Source organism: Simochromis diagramma, unplaced genomic scaffold (assembly GCF_900408965.1).
Source record: "Simochromis diagramma unplaced genomic scaffold, fSimDia1.1 OVJJ01000293.1, whole genome shotgun sequence".
Classification (NCBI taxonomy): domain Eukaryota; kingdom Metazoa; phylum Chordata; class Actinopteri; order Cichliformes; family Cichlidae; genus Simochromis; species Simochromis diagramma.
The window spans coordinates 8,125,395-8,139,624 of record NW_024386801.1 but is presented as its reverse complement, the minus strand read 5'-3'; the positions used below and the strand labels follow the sequence as shown (position 1 = coordinate 8,139,624).

The 14,230-nt window shown below is 38.8% G+C and overlaps 1 protein-coding gene across 4 annotated transcripts in view; it reads left to right on the top strand.

Moving 5' to 3' along the window:
• Window positions 1-7,773, top strand: part of LOC120729725 (voltage-dependent calcium channel subunit alpha-2/delta-1) — a 76,107-nt gene extending 68,334 nt beyond the window's left edge. For 2 of the 4 annotated variants that reach the window (XM_040025548.1, XM_040025550.1), the window contains 6 exons: window positions 295-350; window positions 480-606; window positions 1,245-1,357; window positions 2,271-2,353; window positions 2,687-2,766; window positions 4,434-7,773. In XM_040025548.1, the coding sequence (XP_039881482.1) occupies window positions 295-350; window positions 480-606; window positions 1,245-1,357; window positions 2,271-2,353; window positions 2,687-2,766; window positions 4,434-4,470 (496 nt within the window). In that variant the 3' untranslated portion in view covers window positions 4,471-7,773. The remainder of the gene's footprint in view (window positions 1-294; window positions 351-479; window positions 607-1,244; window positions 1,358-2,270; window positions 2,354-2,686; window positions 2,767-4,433) is intronic. The other 2 variants (XM_040025549.1, XM_040025551.1) reach the window with 2 other exon arrangements.
• The last annotated feature ends 6,457 nt before the right edge of the window (window positions 7,774-14,230 follow it).

The following is a 14,230-nucleotide window of genomic DNA, read 5'->3' as shown; positions in this document are numbered from 1 at the left end:
GCTGTTGAAGGATAAAGTTGGCTGGGTCAGTGTAAGACAAGGGCAGTTACACAACATGATACCGCATCATTTTCTGCTTAGCTGTCCAACTGCAATATAACCAGCTTTTAAAATAGAATGCCTGATACTTCCCATGACATTTACATCACCATTTACTCTAACTTTAGACAGATGTGTTGCTTTTAGTAAACAGCTATCGGTTGAACGTAGTTTTAAAAAACAAGCTGTTCAGGCGATTTGTTGCCTCCTACATGTGACTCTTTTTTGTTTTTACTTTTTATTGTTTTTTCCTAGGTCAGTACTTCAGCAGCTCTTCTTGGGTCTCATGTTCCCCAGCCTTCTACAGGCAGGCAAGTAACATAAGCTGTGCATAACCATCAGTCTTAGTTTGAAGAGACAGAGGTCTGTCACTCCAGTTTTAATCCATGTATTTCTTACTAATCCTCTTTTCTATTAAACGTCCCTCTTATTTCTAGCAGAGTCGACAGATGACGACATATCAGATGCCATGTTTAAAGAAAGCTGTATCACAGAGCAGACTCAATATTTCTTTGACAACGACGAAAAATCCTACTCAGGTGTCCTGGATTGTGGAAACTGTTCCAGGTATGTGTATGTTAGTTCACAAGACTCCCCATATGCTTCCATCTTAGTGGCTCTTTCCACTGATGACTTTAAATGGCTGTTGTTGAAGATTTTCAGCTTCTTACTGGGCGTCCATCTGTTTAATGGCCTGTGGGGATTGATCCAGAAAAGAATTGGTTTCCTGGTTTCGTTCTGTTTTGCAGCCTGATTTCAGACAGCTGCTTTCTGATGAGTTCTGATCACACACAGATTACCTTGATCTGTCAGAGCCCGGAATTGCAGAGGAAAGCAAAAAAAACCTTTTTTATCTGTTTTTCTTCCTTTACACTCTGGCAGTATGTCATACTCACTAATACACACATTTACAGGCCGCTGCACATTTGCTTTGCTGTAACCTACGTTTGTATCACTTTGGGCTGTCTGGGGGGTTAAATATGGCTGTAATTACTGGGTGTTATGAGTCCCACGTGTCTGATGCTTTACTCCCCAAAGTTAACAACTGTAGACACAGATACTTTAATGACTACCATAAAAAGTCAATCCCGTGAGGAAGGAGGTGGTATGAAGTGCACTGTTTGTGCACAACTGAACACATACCTGCATGTACATGTGTGCTGCGTTGGTACCACGTTATACGTGCTTTATTTTCCTTTTTCTAGGATGTACCGTGCTGAGAAGCTGCCAAACACCAACCTTGTGTTTTTAATCACTGATGCCAAAGCAACATGTTTGTCATGTGACCCCAGACCACTGCGACAGGCTGAACAGCCCTGTATCCTTTCACTCGGCTTAAAAACTGTACTTTCTTTTGTCTCTTCAATCCTCCATAAACCACATATATAGCAGCACTTTAACCTGTCAGTACGAGGACACACACCTAATAAGTGTGCAGTGGGTCCCCACTCAGTGTTCATGTGTGAACCGTAAACCAGATGCACAGCATATGAAAGGTGGTCTCACATTACTTCTAGATTAAATTTCTATGTTTATCTTCATCTGGGCTACAGGTTGCCATCAGGTTAAATTAAGATTAAGAGAAGGGGTGTGTATGTGTTCTGGATACGTGTTTGACAGATGTGTCTTTAATGTAGGTTTCTGTTGATTGGACAGTAAAGGTGTCATCACCAGAGGTCACCAGGGGGCCACTACAGAGTTGTCCATTTGGTAATAGTAGCACTAAATGTTGCTGCCACAGCACATTAAAATATTAAACATTTTATAAACAATACTTCTAATCAATGATCAAGGCTACCTTTCGTCATATCAATAATCAAAATTTCTCTTACAGTCTCCAGTGTTTTCATATAAAAAGCTATTTTTAAAACAAATATTACTAAATGATGTTTATTAATCTCTATTAGATGTGAAAAATTAAAATTCGTAAAGATTAGTCATTCGTAATTAGGTCTTTGCAGATTGTTGCCATCCATACTTCAGCAGTTCTTTCTCTTAAAAATGTGTTTTTTCTCTCCACTGTTCCTCCAGTGCTTAGTCATAAGGGATCATTGTTGTCTGTCTAACTATAATGATGCACTGTTTGCAATATAAAGTACCTCAACATGACTGGTGGTGTCATTTGGTGCTATAAAAATGAAGTGTTTCTGAGTACATAAAGATGCATTATTGAGTTTTTATTGTTAAAATGTGCACAACAGCAATTTGAATTTTCCTGAGTGTCCTTTCAGCTGAAGGTCCAGATCCATGTGACATGGTTGATAAAGCCAGATATCGCAAAGGGCCGGACGTGTGCTTTGACAACAATGAATATGTAAGACACAGTCACATGTGTGCCCTTGTGCAGAGAATATTTTCTGGAAACAGCTCTATTAGCCAGACTAAACGGTTGGCTTCTGTCAGTTTCTGTCTGGTTTTCATCAGCAATGTGCTTTCTGCATAGATTTAAAGCAATGTCAATTACCTGCCCTTTGAGCTTCCTTCATCTTTTATTTATCTATCCAGTTTCCATGTTATTTATCAGTTTTTAATATTCATTGACAATTCACTCATTTGTTTATATTCCTTTCTGTCTTCTTGTCTCTCATCATTTTTTATTCTTCTTTTATGTTTCTGCTTCCCAATGGCTGCTGCTCTTGTCTGACAGGATGAACCTTTGTGCCCAGTCAGCAAAGGTTCTACAATGAGCCCTACACCTTTACTGTTGTTTCTGGTTTTGGCTTCAGGGTCAGTGCCGTCTCACTGCTTCAGAAGGCTCATTCCTAACATATTAACTTCTATGATATTCAAAGTTTCTTGGCAATTGCAAAGTTCTTTTTAGGGGCAGTGTAAATCAGGTAGTATGATGGACATTCAATTAAAGCTGATTTATTTTTTCACTTTCCATTATGTTGTAATATGTAATATGTTGGTTATTACAATTTAAAAAGTTTTATAAACAGTAAAGATTTTAATTTTCATGAGGTATTATACTCACTAAAATAATTTGATAAGGAAATAGCTGATGAGAAAAAAATAAGAAGTATAACACAGCTTAATAAATAGGTGAGATCTTTTCTTTGTTGAATAATTCCCTTACTCGCAGAATGCTGCATCTGTCTTATATTGTACATAATTTTGCACAATTTTGTTTAAAAAAAATTATGTTTAAAGTATAGTACAAAGTTACTAGTGGACCTTTGTGTATCATATCAGCTAAATCCATAAAACAAAAGAGAAAAGCAGATAAATTATATGTGAACTCGTTGAGTCACCACCCAACTGTGAACAATTTATAAGACATCTAAATATTTGGAAAAAAAATATCTGGCATATCTTTGTGAACTCTGCCTTTCATTGTGCTATAAAGGAGTAGAACATACACACAACAGGCCACCAATTCATGTGCCTTTTGGTGTTTATATTATGAAGAGGCCATGCTGGGAAGCAGAAAGGGAGGGGAGGAATAACGTAGGAAGTAGATGAACGGAGTAAATGTAGGCCGTGTCCTTTTCCTCTCCCATCTGTCCCATTACTTTTGGCTAAGCTCCTCATAGGAAGACGGTTTGTGTCCAGGCCAGTCCATTTTGTCACTGGAGTAAACAAAGGAAGCTTCACATGGCTTTCCTGCCCTTTGAATATAGAAGACCCCCACCTCTTTCTCCTAGGCCTTTGGCATGCACGGATATCCTGAATACTCCCATTAAATAAAAAAAACAGCTACACACTGAAGCTACCAGGTGCAAGCCATTGCACAAAGATTGAGGTCTCAAAACACCTCTAAATATTTGAACAGGGCTGTTAAATTAATATTTCAGTTTCCTTGCTTTTTTGCTGACAGTTAAATAAAACATAAGTGTATATGTTGATACCACTCTCGCTGATTATTATAACACTGGACCGCATAGGTATTTAGCCACAGAAAGAGCTAACCTTTCGCTGCACTTATCCAGGAAACACTCAAGGAGATAACACCATAAACTGTTGTTTTTACACTTCAGGTTCTGTATGGGTAAAACTAATGATATCTAAATAAATAATCTGTATGCGCTTAGTGTGCTGGTTAGATGTTTTTTGTCAACTTGGGATTAAGCCACACAGTTTTGAGTATTTCTGCTATGCTAACTATCTCCGGTTCCATCTAGTTATAACAGATATAATGTGGCAGGTATGTACGTTGTTGTTGTATCAAGGGGAAAGGGGGAAAACATGCTTCTCTAAAAACCTGTCAGTGTGAAAAGTAGACTTGATACAACACCGACAGTAGACTATAGAATGACTGAATTTGATATAGTATAATCATAAAATGCTTATTACTGTTAGTAGCAGCAATAGTGGTGGTAGCAGTTGAGATAGAGCTTTTGAATGTCAGAGAAGACTGCTTCTAATTTACTTACACTTGATCTGTCCAACAGGAAGACGATTCTGATTGTGGAGGAGGGACTTGTCTAAGACCGAGCCTTTGGCCAGTGTTCGGGTTTCAGCTGCTGCTGTTGTGGCTCAGCACATCTTTGCAACACTCATGACCCCTACACGCGATTACATACACTCATACACTGATCATCGAGTCATTTCGCTGGAGGCCAGAAGACACTCGAGTTGCACCATACAGGATGTATGCAGAATATTTGCAACAAGACATTTTTATTTTCTCAAGACCAATATCAGCATTTCCATTTGCCAATGCCAAAGGGTGCTCATCCATTACCTCCTCATTATTTTCCAAGAAGAGAGACACATTTACTGTGCTCAGCTGCACTCATTTTCATGATATACTCCTTAATATTCTCCTATGGTGCAAGAGTAAGAGCTAACCAAACCCTTTAATTCTGCCTCATTTTCTCTTGTGTGTCTGATTTATTTTGAGGAGGTTGAAAGACGTTTTCCCCACTATGCCAACTAAATCTCATTCGAAGCCTGTATGTTCACTGACAGCATTGATTTGTGTGGTTGTCGGTATTGTTTGTTGCTTATTATATTCATTGTGTATGAATAAGTATGCTGTAAGGATCGTTTATTTTGGCAACCAGAGCAAGTATTAAGAGTATCCCTTTTGATTTGTTTTTAAATGTACTTTACCAACCTATCTACATTTCATTTTTGTACTCAAAATCAGTAAGCATTTTGTGTCTAGCTAGGTGTTGTATTGTAGCAGCATGTGCTCAGTACAGAGCGAAAGACAACACCGACTTTTTGACACCAAAGCTCCACACAGTACCAATGACCGCAAACCTACTAAAGAGAATCTGCACAATAGCTTAATTCGAGATATTCCTGAGATGTGGGTGTACATCAGTAAACAAGCTACATTATTAGCTAGATATTATAGATATTTCACCAAGAGATAAGTGAGGTCAGGTTGCATCCAATGTGATAATCTATTAGGATATTGCAATTTTCAAATATATTTGTACTTCAAGTGACAGCTTTGGTTGTCTTCAGTTTGATGCATCAAATTCCCAGTGCCTATGTAGTAAATCAAACTGTCTGGTATTTGAATGAAGCAACACATCAGATTTGTATTCTTACCACGTATGCTTCTATGCTAACGCTTGCTGCAGTTTAGCAGAGAGGGTATCCCTTGCAGTAATTTGTTATGAAATAGTCCAAATCTGCTGCAGTTCTTCTGCTTTTTTGGCTTACAGATAGGTGATGGAAACAACCGTTGACTTTGATGATGAGAGAGGAATATCATTCCCCTCTTTTGCCAAAACAAAGCTAAGCCAGGCTTGAGCTTGGGTTCCAACACCTCTCTTTATTAATCCTGTTTCTGTTTCCTTTCTGGATCGCCAGACTCAGGAGCCAAGATGACTTGTGAATGAGATCAGCATATCAAAACGACTGTTTCTTTGTTTTCTTGCTGTTCTCTTTATGCTTGTTTCCTCTTTGTGTTGCTCTATAAGTGCTGTGAAGCAGACGCTGAAGGCTCAGTGTCGAAATGCTGCAATGTCATGGGATGAGCTTGTTCTGTGTTTGAACTCTGTCTATGCCTACGATCAGCATCAGGGCATGCTGGAGAGAACTTTGAGAGCACTCTTTTACCAATGATAATTTTCCATTGCCTTACTTTTGTCTTAGGTTTTAGTAAGTCATAAAGATCATACATAAGTTAATCTTTTCCCTGTTTCTTTTTTTTTTTTAAGAATAAAAGTAATGTTCTCTCCACCTCGCCTTCATGGTGATATACTGGTGTGATCAGGTTATGCTGTCTAGCAAAGTTATGTGTTGACTTGTGTTTTACCCTGAGGGTCCCCTGTCTGTGTGCAGGCATGTATGTGTCCCTCCGATATCTGATTGTGCTTTAATACCGTACATGAAATACTCTTTTGTGGATCTTCACTAGCCTGAATAAATTTTGTATACATTTGTACACTAATACTATTTACTGTAAAAAAGAGAAAATGGAAGAAATGAAAAAAATGTTTATAATATGGTGTTAGTTATTGTGCATATATAATAAATTCACAAAAAACGTTGTATTAGTATGACCTGAGATTCTCCTTATTGCTCACATCTGGTCAGATGCTTTGGCTCCACTGGGAGCAGACCAAACATGTCATCCTTCCTGCTGACAGAGACAGCTGCTGAAAAAGAAAGACCATCTGCATTTGTGGTTCACTGTGTCCGTGTTGGTATATGAAGGAAGGGTGTGGGTGATTTGGGATTAGTCAAGTAGCTCTTTACACTACAGTTGTCTTATTAATGCCTAATTATCAAATTACTGAAAGAAAGTGCAACTTAACACCTGGCCGGCTAAAAAACATCATGCCTAGTTTGTGTCTGACCACACCCCAGATCTCTGATATGTGGGATTTGCGGTTGGGTGTTGTCATAGCCAATAGCCTGTCTACATCAGTACAAGAAGGTAATAGCTTAAATCATATTTCCATGGTCTTGGGTATGTATTTCCTAAATGTGCTGGCGGATGCGTGCTAAAATGTGTAAATGTTTGCAGCTTTATTTCATTTTATCTTTCATTCCAAAGTAAAGTCTAAATCTTGTTATGAAAGCACTTCATTTACTTCAGCATGTTAAATACAGTAATTGTGCAGTTCAAATGACCACTCAAAGAAGTCTAAGTGCTACCTTAAAAGACATGATTTAAGACATTTTTTTCTTGTTCCACTTCCTTCATACCTCAACTACACATATAAAACCATACACATCCATTTTTACATGATTTCTGGGGTGAGGAAGGCAGTGGCTCCTCTGGGTGGAAATCTTAGCTGTATGTAAGATGTCAAACAGAATGGCAGAGAGTGCCCCACTGAGTACTGTCAGAGGCCTCAGTGTTTTTGATTTTTGTGATGCCTGTTGCAGCATTATTGACACAGACAGCTCTGCTATCCCCTGCCTAAAGCAGCAATCAAATGTCAGATGCTAACACCAGTGAGTAGTTGAGCATAATCTACACTTTACCTGATGGGGTTTGTGTTTATCTGACTGTAATATAAGAATGTATAAGGCCACAATTTGGAGTAGTAGCTATTAAAAATATTTGTTTTTCTTAGAGATGTGTCCACCTGGGAGGTCTTTGTATGTGTGCTACACAGCAATGATCTAGTAGGGAGGTTGTAACGGGACACCCTTGTAAATAGGCACAAGGTCATACCCTTTAACATGCCTGGCTTAAAATCCTACAGACATAGAAGAAAAGCAGGAACTAGTTAGACATCTCTGTTTAATGCTTAACAAATCAAAAACCTTCCTTCTAACCAAAAATAAAATAAACCTGTAACAATGTATTCAAAGTCAAAAAGATCCCTCATTTTACTGGTTTAACTTACTAACTGGTCCACACATGTAGATTAACAACAGCATGGTATAATATAAGGAATACACCTTGAATCCATTGCTTCTAAGGATTTACATCGGGTGGCTTCAATCCAATTTAACTTTTTTGTTTTGCTTTTTCTTTCATTACTCAATATTTCTGAGGAAGAGTATTAATATTAGATCCCCCAAGAAAGACCATGACTCATCTGTGGTTAAGTTAAAATCTTAGAGTGGCTTTTTAGGTTTGTTCCACTAATTGCAGGAAGTGGCACACTAGACTAATGCTGCATCAACATCGTGACCCGTGACTGGATCTGCAAGGATCAGCATGTCATCAAGTACACTCCTCCAAAGTTCATCAACTCTTTTGTGAAGTAATATAACATCTATTTGCGTAGACCTTTACCGGCAAATGGTTGTTTTTTTTTGGAACGGTGTTGCAACTTAATGGCACTCTAATTTTAGCTCCAACACTCTCGGCAGCCTTTGGGTCATGAGGTTCCCGGGGCAGTCAACCCACGTCTGAATAAACTTCCCTGAATCTGGTTAATATAATGTGGTTTACATTAGCTACAACATTTTTAATTGGCACTGTTTGTTTTTTTTTCTAACTGTTAAAAAAAGCACACTTCCTGTAAGCCGTGACATAGAGGTCACAGTTTTTCCGTCACTACAAGGCTTCAGCCGGGCAGGGGCATCGGGGTCAATAAGGTTTTGAAGTGTAGTAAGAAAAAGTTTTCCAGTATCTTCTGTAAATGCTCCCTGATTGCTTGGGTATATTTATGGTGTATTTTCCTGTGAGAGACACACTCTTCCCCCTTCCAAGCTAGGATCAAACAGTATTTGTATATAAATCTTTATGTTTATAGAAGTCCAAAAGGATTTAGCACACTGGAAAAGGAAAAGAGAGAACGTGTCAAATAAGTTGTTAATCACACGAAATGATCCCAAATAGTCTTTAAACATTTTCCTGTTGCAGTTTACTTTTTTTAATCACCTGTTTTTGTGAACCCCTGCACACAGGCTGGCAGCAAAGTCAATCAAAGACAGCCTCAACAATATTTGCAACACAGCGAGAAAGATGTGTTAAACAACCTGAAGGTCGGGCAGAACACCAAACATACACTTGGCATGGACTTTCAGGAAATGCCACAGTCTTTTCCAAACCCATAAACATGACCACACACTTGTCTGTTCTTCCTACCTTGTTTTTTTTTTCTCTCAGTTTGTAATCATGTTGTAGGTACAGTACATATCTGCATGTGTGTGTCCTGAATGTAATTGGTAGCCATAGCCCGGATAAAATCTAACCAGGTGAATGGTCTTAACATAACACATTCCACTCTAGCCCCTACTGAGTCTTGATTTGTGGATTTTCTCTGTGTTTAGAGTGGGGCCTAACATATAGTATAACTGGTAACATGAGGTGTTAAGTTTGTTGGGGCCATGTGCATTCACCGAGGTTCTTTCCATGGGATCAGATATTTTTATAAGTCTCTCAACATAAAAACTTACATTTTTGTGAATGACATAGAAACTGTACAACTTTTAAAGGTATCCTGTTAAGTTTGTGGCCACTAGTAGCACAGTGTAGTAGTGTTTTTATAGGCTCATTCCTGTTTTGCTTGTACTCTGCACATTCAAAACAGATTCTGCAACTGGTTTCCCTTTATTCTCCTGATCAGCAGATATGGGTACTTAGATGTAAAGCAATGTGATGTGAGGCAGGCTGCCACATAAAGGTAAAAAATAACACACTTTAAGGGGTGGTTGCAAGCAATACAGGACTAATTAAATAACACAGTCGTTTTTTCGGTCTATTTGAGTATTTGAATAAAGAATATTTTACTTATATATATAGATTGATTAGTGTGTAATTAGATCTTCAAACAAACTGATTCTCACAATCTTAGAATTAATTGATTTAAAAAATAGGGCGCCACTTTGTGGAAGGTGCCATGTTGCTCCACTATCTTGAATACAGTGGCCAAGCTGGACACCACTGTTACACCTGATTACATTTTATATATATGGCTAGAGATCATGTAGGTAATATGCCAAAGGTGGAGGAGAGTAGAACTCGTTGGTGTACGTGTGCATCTTCAGGCTCAAGATATGAAGTATCATGCCTACACTAAACTGCCAAAAGTATTCACTCAGCCATTCAAATTATTGAATTCAGTTATTCCAATCACTTCAGTGGCCCCAGGTTTATAAAATCAAGCACCTAGGCACACAGGCTGCTTCTACAAATATTTGTGAAAAAATGAGTCACTCTCAGGAGCTCAGTGAATTCCAGCGTCGTGCCATGATAGTTATGAAATTTCCTCCCTACTAATTATTCCTGTTTGGAAGGACTGGGAACGACAGCAATTCTGCCACAAAGTGGTATGCCAAGTAAAATCGCAGAGCGGGATGAGCTGATGCTGAGGTGCATAGTGTACTGCAGATTTCATGTGGCCTTCAGTTTAGCTCAAGAACAGTATGTAGAGATCTTCTTGGAATGAACTTCCTTGGCCAAGCAGCTGCATCCAAGCCTTACATCACTAAGCACAATACAAAGCTTCAAATGCAGTGGCGTAAAGCACGCCACCGCTGAGCTCTAGAGCAGCCGAGAGATGTTCTCTAGAGTGATGATGAATCACATTTCTCCATCTGGAAATCTGATGGATGAGTCTGGGTTTGGAGGTTGCCAGGAGAGTGGTAGTTGTCTGACTCCACTGGGCTAATGTAAATAACAGTATTGGTTATCAAAATCATTTCTTGTATTTCTGTAATATCGAAATTAATTCATTTAAACTCAATGTTATTTATATACCAAATCACAATAACCATTGCCTCAAGGTGCTTAATATTGTAAGGTAAAGACCCCATAATAATACAAAAAAAACAGAGAAAATCCCAACAATAATATGACACCTATGAGCAAGCATCATGGTGACAGTGGGGAGGAAAAACTCCCTTTTAACAGGAAGAAACCTCCAGCAGAACCAGGCTCAGGCCACATGCTGTGTTGAGGTGAAGGGAGGCAGACAAAGACAAACAAAGACACGCTGTGGAAGAGAGCCAGAGATTAATAATAACTAATCCACCAGTACACACAATCTGTTTAATTGAAATGATATTTTTAATGTCAAAATATAATTGCTATTGTTATCTGTGAATTTTCAATTTCACCGTTTAAGAAGAAAGCAGAAACATAGTATCTTTTGATTTAGATGACAAGATAGATTTGCATCACTGCTTTAAACTTAAAGAATGCAGCTACAGACAGTGTTCAGCCAAAAGAAGAATGGGATTTCCTGGAATAGACTGACTGGTCCCAAAGAGCTTTGAGCTCAGCATCACAAAGACAGTTTGGCATTACACAAAAAGATAGATTACCCTGAGACAGACTACAGCCTGCAGCAGTTCCGTGATAAGTTCTCATAGACACTTGTACTACCTAACATGTATCTTTAAAACGTATGTAATGCAATGCTGCTTCAACACAGCTTGATTTAATTCATATATTTTTGCCTATATTGCTACTGCAATCATGGCAAAGGTATCCTCCATTCAACTCGTGCCTAAAATGTGTGCACAACATTCACAAAACTAAAAAACATATGAAAAAAAATATTAGACAGACAGGAAGGGAAAATGTCATTTGGTTCACTTGGTTGTAATTGTTGCCCCATTGACAATTTAGCGGGCCCTCTGCTAGAAACGGGGGAGCAGTAGAACTTTGGCAGGTGGAACAAAGAGACCTCACAGAGCTGGCATGAACATTCGACTTTTTGAATTATGTTTACATCTCAAGTTACTTGTGTGTACAGCATGTGTGTTTGTGTGCAAATCACTCAGGTAGGTACTAAGAGACTTACAGATCGCTTGCAATTTCCCCTACTCTATGCCATGTTCACAGTCACAACATAGTGACTACGTGTACAGGTCGGACACAGACACGTGTGGGATGAAGTGTACCTGCTGACCTGGAGACGCTTTTCTGTCTGTTCTTTAATTTAACCAATCATCTTTCCTCCTCTGTGTGTCTCCAGTTCTATACGAATCACGTGGGGGTAAATTAGCAGTGAGGAGCAGACAAGACAAGGTGACTGTTTGCAGATGTTTAAGAAAGAAGGAAGCACAGGTTTAGGCACTATTTTAGGACCTGCTTCCAAATGTCCCCTATTCTAAGTCATTAGTTTGATACTTTGACTCTCTGTTGTAGTGGTCGGAGTGGATGTTTGGTGTTATTGTGTGTTTTTTGGATAGTCTCTTGTTGTTTAACTGGAGTTAGTTTTTACTTTTTACTGTAATCACGTCATCGATCAAACTGGATCTTGGGGAATTAAATTCATTTTCTGTGGTTACTGACAAATTTCATTTTCATCTTTGTTCACTTCCGGAGTAATCTAATTAGCGAGGCTCCACTGGGAAGAAATGGATACATCTGATCAAAAGGGTTGTTTAAAAAAAAATAACCATGTGTATGAAAGAACATGACAATTGTATTAAATAGCTTGACCTTTACAATAAATGCTGAGCACATAAACATGACCCATTTGTGTGTTTTTGTTCCCCCACTTTGTTTCTGTGCTGCACACATTTGAGTGATCCGCCGTCAAAGGATTGGCACAATAGACTCAGTGTGGGATGTTGATGTGTTTGTGTCACAAGCTCCTTGTGTACTATGCTAAAGGATGTGTCATTTAAACAGTTCGGGGTTTTGTGGATATACAAACTCACAAGGCCATTTTGCTTATGAATTGTTCCAAGGCTCAGTCTCAAATGTTCACATCACCACCCATAAACACAGGAGAAGTGACAGACAAAAGGCATTACAAGAATTCTGCTCTTGAACTGAGTGTGGTCTCTTGAATTGTTTAAGTAATATTTCTCAGTACAGGAATTATAGTGCAGAAATTTTTGAGTTTGAAAAATAGCTTTCTAACAAGAAACCGACTGAAGATTCAATTTAACATCACTTTTTCCCCATAAAAGAGAGTAAAAAGTGCAATTTCCATGGTGCATCTACAGATATGAACCTCAGTGATGACTCAGCAGTTTAAGATGAGTCATATGTAAAATTTTGGTCTCTACTTTCTGTGATCAATAAGTTTCAGTATGTCCATGGCAATGACAAAAGCACTTGTTCACTGATGAATTATCTGAGAGGAAAATCAATGGCGTATTGAGTGGTTTAGAACTGTAATGGTTTTCTGATCCTCTTTAAAGCTATTTTTAGGAATATGTTGGTGACTCAGTTTGCTATTGTGCATGATAATGACCTGATGTGTTAAAACTCTAGGTTTGCATTTCTGTTAGCTGCCCACTCTGCAGCATTTCCCTTGAAATGAGAGTCAGAAATAAAAATCAAATGGAAATTTAACTTGAAGGCAGACAGCGGGGCTGGCATCACACACATTTCATCTCACACGCTGTGTTTTTATTTGTTTGTACAAGAAGTGTGTGTGCAGTTTATTTGTGCTGCCTGTAACTGTCAGTGGATCACAATTACGAGCAGTGACTATAATCGCATGCACTGACAACAGGAAATGTGTGTTTGTTTAAAGGAGGATGTCTTGACACAGTATCTGTGTTTACAGAGTCTAGCCCCAGCACTGTCATCACTAACTCCAACAGAGCTAACACAACCCCTAAATTTGACTCTTTTCTAATTAGACTGAGATACCTGAGCCACCTCCCCTCTGCACTCCCACATTTCCTCATACAGAGTCCTTTTCTGCTTTACGTCGCTCTCTGTCTTGCTCAAACTATTACCCCATTGGTACGCTATTCCCTCCTTTAATTTCTCATTCTGACTGGCTGTGATCTGGAAGAGAGGCTGGAATGATTAGAGGTCAGCTAATTTGCTGCAGATGAAAATGTCCACGTAATGGGACTTGCGGGGAAATAATAGTACACAACACAATGCACACAAAATTTCCAAACAAATCTGCAGGAAGTCTGTTAATACTCCACACACTCCGCAAATATGCACAAAGACAGCCCAGCCGTCAGTACCCTGCTCTGCATTGTACCTCCCTCATAAAGAAATTGGTTTTTCTCGCATAACTCTTCATTTATACTCGTATCATATCAACTTCTTTACTCTCTATATCATCTCCATCTCTTATTGAACTTCCCCCTTCTATTGCCAGCAGGATGAAGATAGGTTTCTGCCAATAACTGGCCACAGATGTCAGGAGTCTTGCATGGTGACAGCACTCTTATGAGGAAAGTGGTGGGCTACTGGGTCTCTCTAATTTCCATCTTCTAGCAGAAGCTGTTGCTCTTGGAGTCAGTGAAAACACCCACTGGATTCTTGCTAAGAGAAGTCAGTAATGAGATTGTGGTAAAGAAGTCTTTCTGTTGGAAACTCAAACTGGTAAAGGTTATCCAGTCATCTGCTGCTCGTTATGTGTGAACATGCGTGTTTTTGAATCTGTGT